We start from the raw sequence: 13913 nt of genomic DNA, 5'->3' as shown, positions 1-13913 counted from the left end.
GCCCATGCTGGGGAGACCCAGGCAGCTGAGATGCCTGTCAGAGTCTCAGAGCACCTGAACTTCCCATGGCACATTTTTGAAGGCCAATACTACAGGAAGTAATACGGAAACTTGTGGAACTCATTATGCTGGGAGGCTCTACGTACTAGGACTTATAAGTAACTACCTAAGATCAGAGAAGTGGAGAGTTCTAAATGGGGTTCATGGGGGAAATGGGATATCCTGAGGAGGACCACTCTGTTCCAGGGTGACTTCATGGAGAACAGCCGCACCCTTCCATGTATTTCACCATGCTCCATGCTGCTGGCAGATGCAGCCCACAGCGCCTGAACCAGAATGCAGATATTTCCTTCAGCTCACGAAACATCTTTTTAATTCCGAGGGGTTCTAATAAGTGTCATGTAACCTCTCCAACCTTGCTTCCTCATCTGTAAAATGGTGATGGTACAACCCACTTCTGAGGTTACTATGGACACTGTCTGATAATACTAAATAATGTGTGTCATAAATATTCGCTATGGATATTATGTAAGAAAAGGGTTCTATCAACAAACATGAACCTGAGACTAAAAAAGTTAAATAGGTTTCCTTAGCACAGGCTTCTGAGACCCTTAAATATGCTGAGCACCATGGGGGTACGGGAGAGGAACAGTTGATCACAGGACCACTTCCACTCAGAACATCAGTGGAATATGAGTCTCCAGAATGTTCTTTGAGAATGACCACTGAGTGCATTTAAGTACACAAGTAAAGCTCTCCATAAATATTACACTGTACCTGCTAACTTAGCAACACCCTATAGTGACTACTCCACATCAATGCATGTATCTCCATGGGATTATGTTTAATGGCCATGTATTATATCATTTTATGGATTTCCCATGGTTTATTAATTTAGCTGATATTATATTCCTGAACGTCTACAAAAGAACTTTCCTTGGGTTTTGTCTCTCTGGGGGTTATGTTTGCTCAACCAGAATCAACTAATAGGACCTGTAGTGATAACCCTAAATGAAGAACATTGGAATCATCAGTTTGGATGACAGTTGAAAACTTGCCAAGACTTGAGGCTTGGAGTGACCAGGAACTGGAACTCCTTATTTTCTAGAAAGTAAGGACCTGTCAACTACTGGTGGTTCTCGCAGTGATTCCCACCTACAGTCCTGGGTCCTGGGGTTCTGTTTCTGTCCATGAGGGTAGCAGTAGGGATTTATGAGTCATTTGCAATATTTCAAAAAGCTAAATGGAAAAATGAATGGATTAAGCCAGAATTCTGATGTCTTTGCTTCGGGGGTTGGAATTTTATCAGCTCTGTGTGGCAGCACAGTTAAGTTCTCTGGCTGGCAGTTTAGAGATGCACTGGATAAATAAAGCTCAGGAATAGGAATTGGTTACTTAATATACATAGTTTGTTGAGTAGACAAAAATCTTGCAGATCTGGGATCCCCAGGAAGAAGCATGGGAAGAGGTGTTTGAATGGTGGGTGGCACAAGTTGGCACAGAAGACTGTAGTGAAGAACTGGCTTATAATGTGGTGGGAGACTCAGCTGTGGCCATCTCAATGTGACCATTTTGACAATAGAACTTTCCATTGTGCAAAGAACAATTGGTCATTTTTAAAAGAATACCAGACACTATGAATACCTGACACCTACTGTGACTTCGAAAGGTATGTATAGATTGCTCTCTTCTTAGAATGACTAAAAGAAAACAAAATGGAAATGGGGGTGGCACTGAGGACATTAGTTACAACCATTACATAATTATTTAAGTCTCATGGATCTTCTCTGTGCCATAGATTGAAACCACCACATCAGAACCACAAACTTGGAATTTGACTTCCTTTCTCATGGGCTTTAGTATCAGGGCAGAGTTTGAATTCTAGCCCCATAAAAAAACTACCATATAATTATATCCTTGAGCTAATTATTTAACCTTTCTAATTTTAGATTCTTCATGATTAGAACAAAGGTAACTTTATCTCATTCAATCACTAACACACTTCATTAGTACTCTTTATTCTGTTGTGTGTATGTGGGTGTGCACACACAACTCTAAGCATCTAGAGAGAGACCATACAAAGAACTGTGTCTAGCACAGAACCACTAGGGACACAATAAAAATTAGTTTCCTCTCCCCTTCCCTTGGTGAAAGCATTTTGTGAAGATGAAGAAAATGTTTAAAAGGTATTATTTTTATTTTAGAAAGCACAAGCAAGAAAAACTAAAACAGCCAGATAAATTAAGGGAAGGAGGGTGAGTGACATATATTTCCTGGTTCATGAATGTGTATGAGACTGTGGCCTGATATTAACCCCAAACTCCAAAGCCAGTCCCACTGGGTATATTCATAAATGCTTCTAACCGTTCAGTGCCCACACAATAAATGTGTAAATTCAGTTACCTTGCTGATTATGCGCCCATTTGCAAGCATACCCTCCTCTGAAAAACTTGGCACTGGAAATATAGCCAATAATAAAATTGTCTAAATAGGTAATATTTCTTGCTTACTTACTGACAGTCGGTAAGGTTTTTAATTCCATGCCTGTGAACCTCTTGAAGCCTGCAGCAGTGTTTAAACTCAGTAGTTGAAAGTAAAAGCTATGTCACTAGATAATGACATCAATTAAATAATTTTTATTCAGAAGTCAGAAGCAATAACTAGTATTTCAGCCTACCTCTTTTCCGGCTGTTAGATAGATGTAGATATTCTTTCTGGGATCAGGAACGAGTTTATAGAAAACAGGTGTCTCTTCTTTAATTTCATAGATAACCTCCGGACAATTTGAAGTCAAATTCTCACCAAGAATAACCTTTTTTTTTTTTTCAAAAAGAAAAATACAATTTCTATTAGGTATTTGGAATATCAGGGTTCAACAATCCGCAACTTAATTCTAAAACCACAGTCTTCTCACCCAATATACATGCTGGGTTAGGTACCACCTTCCTGAATCATCCTCAGTAGTCTTGGTCTTCAATAAAGTCAGCAGTGACAAGCACAAGTATATCTACTTTTGCAGTGAACAAAGTCACCCCAAACTAACAAAAAGCCACTCTTCAATCCCAGGTCAACATCCTCACACATGGAAACTTGTTGTCCACAATTTCTGAGTACACGGTCCTATCATAAGCCCTGTGTGACAGTTTCATTAATATTGTGCCAACAGTGAGTCTGAAACTAACATATATTTGCATGGGTTACTCTGATTTTCCTACACAATGCTACACAGTCATGCATTTTAAAGTAACGCAGACAAGTTAGCAGGTATAGATGAATAGGTATGTGTTTACATACAAAATATAAATAATATAAACAAGTGTGAATCAGTATTCAGTGGCTACAAAGTAGGACACCTGAGCTTCACTCATCTTCAGTCAACAAACATCTAGTGAACACCATTGTATATCAGGCACCGTTCCAGGTGTTTGGAAAATGGCAGCTAATGAAATGGGGTGAGGGGAGTGAGACTGCCTTCAGAACTTACCTTCACTTGTGTGTGTGTGTGTACAAGGGAGCAGCAGCAGACAATTAACAATGAAAGAGTAAACTATAAGCATACAGAAGGTATGAATGGACTAGGTTAAAATGAAGCAGGGGAAGGAGCTGGAGAGTGCATGCTCAAGGGGGCCTTACGGAAAAGGTGACATTTAGTTAGAAACTTGCAGGAGGTAAAGGAGTGGGTCATTCTATTGTCTGATCAAACATGATTTTGAAAGAGGCCCTGCCAGTGCAAAGGCCCTAAAATGGAAGGAGGCGAGTAAGGCTTGAGTGGAGTGAGGTAGTGATTAGTGAGGTAATGGGGTGGATACCATAGGGTCTTGTTGGCCTAGGTAAAAATTTTACCTTTTACTCCAGGTGGGAGGGAGGAAGTCATAATAGGGCTTTAATCAGAGGAGTGACATGGTGAGAAGACAGGGCCCAAAGCAGGGGTCAAAAGACCACTGGAAGACCATTATCATAATCCCAGAGAAATATAGTGGTGGCTTGGGTTTGGGTTTGCATGCTGGTTCTACCCTGTAAGGATCTGTGCTAACTTGAACTAGTAACTCAATGTCCCTGGGCCTCAATATCCTTGTCTCTAATGGGGCTAATGATGCCTTTCTTATTAATAATACTAAAAGAACCTGACCAGCACAATTATAGAGGAGGAAAAGTTCATATGGGGGCTCCTGGTTTCAGAGGTCTCAATCCATAGACAGCAGGCTCTATTCCTCAGGGCTCAAGGTGAGGCTGAACATCATGGCAGAAGAGTGTGGCAGAGGGAAGCAGCTCACATGGTGATCAGGAAGTAGAGAGAGATCTCCACTCTCCAGATATAAAATATATACCCCAGAGCCATGCCCCAAATGAACCATTTCCTCCAGCTATGCCCCATCTGCTTCCAGTTACCACTCAGTTAATCCCATCAGGGAGTAATTCACTGATTAGGTTAAGGACATAAAGCAATCATTTCACCGCTGAACCTTCTTGCACTGTCTCACACGTGAGCTTTTGGGGGACACCTCACATACAAACCATAACAATTAGGTTTTATAAGAATCAAATAAGATTATGAAAGATGCTTAGCACATCACCAATACTCAATAATGATAATAATGATGAGAATCCATTGCCAGATTGTAGGCTCCTCTTGGATAAGGACCATGTCTTAATCATTTATCCCTTCATTTGATACAATACTTTGAAAAGTGAAGGTATCACCATTCTGTGAGCCAGAGCACAACTGGATATATTATCTATATTCACGCTTCTACCATTATGGACTTCAGTTACAATGGGTACATGGCTTGAAAAAAAATGGCCCCTGAGATTCTTACCAGAGAAAGTTACTTTCTAATGTCAGTTACATCTATTGACCAATGCAATGCCTATATGTAAATATCCTGATGGCAGCTAGTTATCTGCTGTATAGTTACAGGCTCCTTATCAGTTGGGCAGGTGCAATATCTCTCTGTACTTGCTCCTGAGTCTCGATTTGTCCTGTGTTCAGTGATTTCATTCAATCATGTGCTTAGGTCAAGCTAATGTGACTAATCCAATGGACTGCTCACCAAATTCAGTGGTAGCTCTGCAAGAGTCAATCTCCAAATATATTAAATATGACTTTAAAAAATCTCTTCCTTAAACAGAAGCAGTTAGGTCCCAAGGGAAGTAGGATAGGTCTGTGCTTCATTTTTACATGACTCTATAGCTGCATGATTCAATACAGTAGTTGCTATCCACATTTGGCTATTTAAATTAAATTAAAAATTCAGCTCCTCAGGCACACTAGCCATATTCCAAGTGCTCACTAGCCACATGTGAGTGGAACCATGGGGTGGACAGGTACCAATCAAGGTATGGGCTTGTCAGGACTTGCCATCTCTGATTCATAAGCCTATTTCTCTGCTTGCATTCCAACAGCTGATCTGGTTCTGAAAAGTAGTTATTTCGAAGAAGAAAAACAGGAAGTTCTTTTTTTAAAAAAAGAAAAGATTGATAGAATTATTCTCAGGTAAGGCTTAAAAATGGAGGAACTTTGGATTATGTAGAGGAAAATGAAAGAGGGGAGAGGGTATGAAAAATGGTGGAATGAGACAGACATTGTTATCCTTAGGACATGTATGATTACACGAATGGTGTGAATCTATGTCGTGCACAACCATAGAAAGGAAATGATGTACCCCATTTGTGTAAAATGAATCAAAATGCAATCTGTAAAAATAAAAAAAAAGAAAAAAGAAAAAAAAAAGTAAGGCTTAAAAGAGGCTGCTGTCCTGAGATTTTCAGGAATTCATAGCATTGAAAGCAACGTTCTACAGCACAGTCTATGCTCCATTCTGGCCAATAAAGTGGAACCTGGATCTAATTAAGCCTCTAGTTCTAATTTCCTCTTAGCATTCGAGAGCAGACTGAGTCGAGGGACAAGCTAAATGACACCATGAGGAAGCCAAATTCACAGTATGAGGTCGGTAGGATACAGGACCCAGTTTTCTAGGAAGTCAGTGGAAAGGAATAAAACTAAGAGAGGAAGCTGCTCTGCAAAGAGATATGGACTACCATATATGGCTCAGATATCAATTCCAATAAGAGAATTTTAAATACATTTTTGAGTCAATTGTGAAAATTTGATTATATGAACTGGATGATAAATAATCCTAAGGAATTACCAATAATTGTGTTCATTGTGTCAATGGAATTATGATTATACTTATCTAAGAAAGCAACTATAATTTCTTAGAGATGTGTGATGAAATATGGTCGGATGAAATGATAGAGTCTGGGATTTGCTTATAATAAGAAAATAAATAAAAACATAATATACAAAACACCACCACTTGTCCATTTTCAGCGGAAGAGGAGTACTGAAAATTTTTTAATCAACTGTTGCAGCATGGTTAATATAGATGGTGTGGTTGGTTTATTTACTTGATATCTTGGAGATGAGGCACCGGCATTCTTTCTAGAATCCTGAATTAAGAGCAGGGACGCATTTCTTTCTCATTTTGGCTTTTGTTACCAAGATGTGCTGTGTGCCAGGGATTCACAACCAGTTTCCTGAACAAGCTACTTGGCACTGAAGCCTGTCCTGCTAACTACAGAAGCTGGGTGTAACTGGCACATGTCATCAGTGGTATAGGTGGGACTCTTCTGGAAGGCAATCTGGCGTTATGGTGTCAAAATTATAAAGCACGTGCCCTTGGACCCTGCAGTCCCTCATATACATGAAATCTCACATGTTCATTGCAGAATCATGTGTTAGAAACAAGACTGAAACCATCTAAATGTCCAGCAATTGGGAATTGGCTAAGTAAACTGTAGTATAAACAATGGACTACTACTCTTCAGGTGTAAAAATAATTAGAAGGTTCTTTATGTATCACATATTATGTAGATATGTAAATACACATATACTACATGTTTAATAAAAGCGGGGAGGGGAAGAATCTCTTCTCCTTTTTGCTTTTAGACATCCTCTCCCTGGAAAGATCATGAAACTATTATCATTGGTCACCTCTGAAGTCAGGAATGGGTGACTTTCACTGTATACTTTCTTGGTTCTTTTGACTTTTGAATAATGTCAGTGTCTTACCTTAAGAAATTAAAAAAAAAAATTTTAATTAAAAAATGTTGAGGGCGTGTGGGTCAAATTGCTTTTCTTTTTGCTAGATTATGCCAAGTTGATCTCTATCACTCTGGGGACAGACAAGAGGAAGTTTTCATCGTCATTCCAAGGGTCTCAAAAGTGATAAGGGGAAAGGTGGGGGCTCTGCTGCTGGGGTCTTCCATCTCCTCTCTCTCCGATGACTACAGGGCAGACTTCTGTTAGCACCATCTCCCACCCAGCCCAGGCCAGCCCACCCCAGCCCAGCCAAAGGTACCAATGGAACACTTGGACTTTCAAACTGTAAAATTCATGAGAACATCCATAGAGAGAAGGAAGCCAAGACTGGAACCAGGGAGACATTCCTCCCTCAGCCTGGTTTAGCCACAGCCTTGGGAAAAGAAAAATGATCAGTAAAACGGTACAGGCTGGAACCGTGAGTCACAGAAACCCAAAATGGGTTGAATTTTGCATAAGAGAAAGCTCATCCAATTCACACCGACTCCCTGGGCACGATGTGGATTTTTATTTATTGCTTCCAGCACACGACCTTAATATAGATCTAATCTGAAGCCACTCTGAGCCTCCTCCGTGTATATTCTTACATACCCCTTTGTCCTTCAAACGTCACCTCCTCTGAGAAGCTTTCCCTGATCTCCTCTCTACTGTGCCTCACTGTCACTCTCTCCTTATCACGCTGTACCCTTCTGAGCACTGATCTCTATCTGAAATGACTTTATCACTAGATAATTAATTGACTTGTTTTCTGTCTTTTTCTCCCCCCCGGAGAGTGGGGGCCTTGTCTATTTTGTTCACCTTTGTACCCTCAGTACCCAGAACCATGCCTGGCACAGAAAAGATGCCCAATAAATATTTATTAAATGAAAAGCTACTCTATTAGCATTCAAGATTTTAGAAGGCTTTTCACATTCTTCTAGCCAGAGCCTGTGTAGAAAACAAATTTTCCCCAATGGAGAATTTCAGTTCATGTCAACATATTGTTTCTGTTGACATCTTCCTGAAGCCTCATGGTAGGCTATTAACTAGCCCTGGGATTTTTGTTGCATACAAAAATCTCCCAAGGATGCTGCTGAAATTAAGTGGAAACTTCCACACCATGCAGTGGCAGGACGGATCTCAGCATCACTCAGGGGAAGGTGAGGAAGACCAGCAGGGAGAAGAATTAAACAAAAGACTGCTTCCTTTTTCCTTTATGATCACCATGAGATGAGAACACCATGGGTGTTTGAAAAGCCAAAACATTTTAGCCCAAATTTCTTCTCCAAGGCCTTGTTTTGTGGAGTTAATCAGTTGAAGGGTACACAAGTCCATTCTCTCATTTACTTATTTTTCCATGAACAGTTTCTAAGAAATGCTGGCCAGGAGACCTAAACCACAATAAGCACACACATGCATACTCACATACATGCACACTCACACACACGTGCACACCCAGGAAAAAACCAGCTGATTATCTCCTCATGTGTCTTAGTAGTTTAGGAATAATAAGGATAAAATATGAAGATTAAAGCAAAATTCTCTTTTGTTTCCAATCTGCTTATTTCAACATAAGTAATAAAGGAAGAGAAGCACACAGCCTGAACCCCAAGTTGTAGGTTTGTGGGTTACATGGAGAAATTGTTACATTTTGGAGCACCCCTGCAAATTCACAAGCATGAATGCACGAGGTAGGGGTGAACTTGAAATAAGTTTCATATGATGTTCTACACGGCCAACCATCACCTCCCCTCTCCACAATCCCCACTTCCAGATCCAGGTCCTGTCCTGGTTCCCCAAGGCTTCCTTTTCCTTACATTCAGTGGGAGTATAAACAGAGCTTGCCCTTATAAAATATTCTCTTTTTGTATTTTCTATTATTTGAAAACTTTAATAACCAGAGTCAAGATAGACGCTTCAGGTATTTCATAGTTCGACTTCTGGAAGAACTTTCTTGGAACTGGTTAATTTTTTTTAATTGGTTCTTTTTAGTTATACATGACAGTAGAGTCCATTTTGATATAATTATATAAGCATGGAATATATCTTCTTCTAATTAGGACTTCAGTTTCAGGGATGTAGGAACTGGTTAAATTTTACTCCATGATTTGGAAAAATGAAATCCATTTGAGGAGGTTGAGTTTGGGGGGCCACACAGGTAGCCAGTCCTGACTGTAAGCATGTGAGACATACCCCTCTGCTGGAGATGGTAATATGGCAGGATCCTGCACCCTGAACTCTTATTCAATAGCAAGGACACTGGGGAAACAAGAGCTTCTTATCACTGGGGCCAATCAAAAATCAACTTGGGGGCTGAGGTTGTGGTTAGTGGTAGAGCACTTGCCTGGCATGTGTGAGGCACTGGGTTCAATTCTCAGCACTGCATATAAATAAAATAAAAGTCACTGACAACTAAAAAAAAAAAAAATAAATAAATAAATAAATAAATAAAATCAACCTGAACACATAAGTCCTAGCTGACCTCAAAACAAGCCCACTGGGGAAAGCTGAGGTCCTAATGGGGGATCAGATGCTCCCATGAGCCTAGCAACCCTGAGGGTGGGGGTTACTACTCAATTGCCAGAAGGCTGTCTCCAAAAAAAACTAAAACCTTTCTCAGGACCTCAAATACCTGCATCTTGGGATCAGCCCAGATGCCCCAATATTAGAAAGAAAATGTTTAAGACTAGTTCCAGGAACTTCACCAAGCTCTACAGATTATATTTTAACTGTTAAAGCAGTTGAGTTAGGGGAACACAAGTTTGGACTCTGAACAGACTATCTCAGTTCAATTCACCTTGAGCAAACTACTAACCTCCCTAAGTCTTGGTTTTTCCATTTATAACCTGGGGCTGGTTACAGTACTGACTCGTAAGGAGAACTGAGTTAACCCATGCAGAGGCTGGTGATAAAGCCTGGCACAGAGCAAAAGCTCAGAAACATCAGCTATTATTATGCCTCACCCGCCACCTGCTTATCTTTTATGCTTACAAGAAAGGTTAATGGGCATGAATAAAGTTACAAATTTCAAATTTCATGCATATTCCCTTATTACTTACTTTACCACCCGGAAAAGCTCAAAATATTCCACTTTGCCCTTGAGATAAGGACAATATTCTCTATGTAACAGAGTCAGCTCAGAGGAATCCAAACCACATGATAGGCAGTACCCCAACCTGGAGAAAGATAGCTGTGTGTTTCTAGAATGGCGTACTCTGAGTGGCCTGAGCAATGTGAATTCCCAAGGGCTGAGTTCAGAGTAGCCATACTTTTCAGCTGATTTCACTGGAGATGCTGACAACTGAAAAAAATTATTGCATGCAACCATCTTCAGACAGGAAGTAAAATGGGGAAGTGATGGGGGTGGGGTGGGGAGGGGGAGTGATGGACAGCACTTGCCTCATGACCCTGAGGATCACCTGCTGATAAAAACCAGGGGGCAGGACCCTTTAAGTTCTAAATTCCTTCGATTTCTCTAAAACCTTATAAAGGGATTTAGGAATCAAGGCAGGAGTGCAGTGAAGGCATTAGCATACCACAGAGCCTAGCTTTTCCACGGATCATCACTAAAATCTTACCTGTGCAGGTGGTGCTGTCTCCCTTGGAAAAAGTATGTCTTTAAAAGACACTTCAGAAGTGCTCCAGTATCTCAGCTGAAGTTCAAAATGATGTTTCCACATAATAGAATGTGATACAGCTATTTAAAAATACTGTTTACAAAGGGTTTGCAGTAGCATTTTAATATAAGCTTCTTCCCTCATTAACTGAAGAAAAGAAGGATGCAAAATTGGATAGAGTCTGACCTCAACCATGTAAAAAAAGAATCCAAAGTGCTGACAGCGGTTGCCTCCACATGACGCAATTAAGGATAATTTTTTCTTTGCCTTCCTCTCATCCCCTGCTACTCTGCAACTTTCTACGTGAGCATGTAGTACTTTCACAGGAGGAAAAATTATTTAAATAACGTGAGGTTTAAAATGGGCACCGAATTATATTAAAACTCCACGAGGTTTGCAGAGATTGAAGAGTTGGGTTTTTATTGGTGGTGGTGGGGAAAGAAAACCAGCCACTGGCTCAAGCTGCTGCTTCCTGCGTTCCTCCAGCCAGGCATATACTACAGTGCCTGGCGTAAGTCAAAGCGCCACTGACTCTTGATCACTCCTAAACTGATGAGTCAGGCTGTGGGTGATCTAAGCCCTCTTTCTTCTCCTCCCACTGTCTGCATTGGGCTGCATTTGGTTTTCTACCACTCATTAGTACCTCCTCGCTGTGGCTCGAAAGCCAAGCTTGTGTCTATCAATGCTCATCTTTTCTAACAGTTCTGGTGACAAGTCTGGCAAGGGAAAGGCGCACAGCTTCTGAATGAAGGGATTTGGGGATTATCTGTGGCTTTTTGAATCATCTGCACAATCCTAGGCCTTTGAGCCTCTGGGTAATTTCAGGGGCTGCTTCCAGGAATCTGAATACAGAAGGGAGTCTTGGGAATTACTGGGTTGTCCTAGGGAGACAGGAGGGCCAAGCCAGCTCAAATTCATCAATGGCAACCTCCTCCTGAGGGGCAGAAAAGGAGGGAACCGTCCTGAGAGAAACTGCCTGCCAGTGAGACAGTCCCTCAGTCACATGATCTGCCTTCCAGTCTGGCTGGGATTCCTCTCTGAGCCTCTAGGAACCCTGACTCACCCCAGCAGCACAGGAACCCATGTAGGAATGCTTTCTACTTGCTCCCAGAGCTCTCAGGGAGAGATGGAGGGCCTTGGGCAGAGATGACAAAGTTTGTGTAGCATATCAGTGCAGTCTCTGAAGTTGCTCCAGGTTTAAATCCCTACTCAGCCCTGTGTGACCTTGGCTAATCACCCCATGTCTCTGGGCCTCTATTCCTTCATTTGTAAAATGGGAATATCAGAACTACCTCCTAGGGTTGTGGAGCAGCCCAAATTGTCAGTAGATATATAGTGACTTGACCTATTGGAAGTACTGTGTAAATGTCAGTCACAAAACAAATAAAGAGCCAACCTGCCCTTGTTATTGGAACCCTGGAAACAAGGCTACAAAGAGATCGCAAGGCCAGTGAGACTTCATTCGTCGTCTTAACGCTGCAGTTCAGTCCCACCCTCTGGTGGCACAACAGGTCTCAAGAACGGTCAGCTGCACATGGATGGAAGGCCGAACAGACAGGACAGGAAAAACCAGGCCGTCCCACGGGGAACTATTTATAGCCCAGTGTTCCTTCACCTCCAATTCACCATGTAACAGTTTGGCTGGCTCAGCTTGGGGGAAACTGTGTTCTTGTCAAAACACTCGTCAAAAATATCCCAAATCTGAAGAGATAATTGGAGAGGAGGCCCAGGAAGGATTGATGGAAACTTCTTCTGCCAGGCTAATGGGCCTGATCCACCTGACCGGGTGAGTGTGGCTCCAGATGTCACCGTCACCCAGGGACAAGGGCAGGATGACTGATGGGTATTCACCTCTCCCCAGGAAACAAAGCCAACACAACGGCAAAGATGATCAATGTATATTTTAAAAGATGTGTATACAAACAAACTCCCTCCCATATGTTACTGGGTCTCCTCCAAAGGAAACAGATTAAATCGAATGCCTACCAGGCACTCGGCACTGTCTCAGGCTGTGGGAATCCATGGCCCCTTCTCAGGAAGCTTAAATGCAAGTTGGGAAGGCAAGATAAACAGGAGAGGAAAGGGTGGGTATCTAAGCAAGACGTATGTAATGAGCCAGAAGAATGGAGCCGGTCAGGAGTCTTTCAGGAGAGGAGAGGAGAGAGCTCACTCCAAGCTTAGACATCTTCAAAGAGGAGGAGGTGGGGTTTGGGCCCGGGGCAAAGAGAAATATGGAAATAGAGGAACAGAAAGAAAGCAGTCCAGACTGCACTCAAAAGTGTGGCAACAGGACTCTATGATGCACATTTGCAAAACAGCAAATAACCAGGTTTGGCTGAAGCTGGGATACACGTGCAGAAGGCTGAGCTGGAGACTGCCAGAGAAAGAATGGGTTTTTCTAGGTTGTCTAGTATAATCTCATGGAGGCTCAGCAGGGTTAAGTGGCTCACATAAAGTCACACAGCGAGTTAACAGTAGGAGATCCATTGGAAAAAGAGATCTGCCAGTGTTCAATTAAGAATCTGATCTGAGAGTCAGTTGATGGGTGGCAGAGAGGCGAAGGGAAATCATCCCTCTAGAGTGACAGAAACAGTGCAGTTCTCCAACCATGAATGCTGCTGGAGGCTGTGGGAGGGGGTCAGTCAGGGTTTGCTGATGACGTTATTGATAAGTCATCACTAGATAATTTCAGAGAAGTCCTTCGGTATCTTGGATTTGATCCTCTCCTCCTCCCGACAGCCCCTCCCCCAACTGAATCAAAATCTCGACTTGACCAGGGTGTATCAGTGGGGGAAAAAAACAGTCCTGAGACATGAAAGTCAAGGGGTGTCTCAAAGGATTTCAGATCTCTAACCTCTCTGGGGAGCGTGGTACAAAGGGCAGAAAACAAACCCCTCTGTGGGTGGCGAGTGGGCTGGAGGGAAGGAACACCTGTTTTTTCTTCTTTTAAGCCCTATAATCTCTCTTCTCTTTGAAGTTGTGAGAAATCAGGTGCTTTGTACATTTCCAATGTACAGGAGACAGGATTGAAAGGTTAAATGTCTCAGGAAGGTGACTCAGGGATGTGGTGGGGGCAGACCCCATTCACCTCACCCAGCAGCCCAGGAGTAAGGAAGCGAAGCTGGCTGGTCCCTGGGGTTCAAGGTGGCTGGTGCTTCATTACATGCAGGGTGGGGGGTAGGAAGGGAGGGGTCATTGCATGCACATTTCCAGAA

The 13913-nt window shown here is 42.1% G+C and overlaps 1 protein-coding gene across 2 annotated transcripts in view; it reads right to left on the bottom strand.

The window, feature by feature from the left end:
- Plxnc1 (plexin C1) overlaps positions 1–13913 on the bottom strand; it is a 141339-nt gene that overhangs the window by 107452 nt on the left and 19974 nt on the right. For both annotated transcript variants that reach the window (XM_047548414.1, XM_047548413.1), the window contains exon 3: positions 2678–2812. In XM_047548414.1, coding sequence (XP_047404370.1) covers positions 2678–2812 — 135 coding nt within the window. The remainder of the gene's footprint in view (positions 1–2677; positions 2813–13913) is intronic.

Source organism: Sciurus carolinensis, chromosome 4 (genome assembly GCF_902686445.1).
Source record: "Sciurus carolinensis chromosome 4, mSciCar1.2, whole genome shotgun sequence".
NCBI classification, from domain to species: Eukaryota; Metazoa; Chordata; class Mammalia; order Rodentia; family Sciuridae; genus Sciurus; species Sciurus carolinensis.
This window is presented reverse-complemented; position numbering and strand designations above follow the sequence as displayed.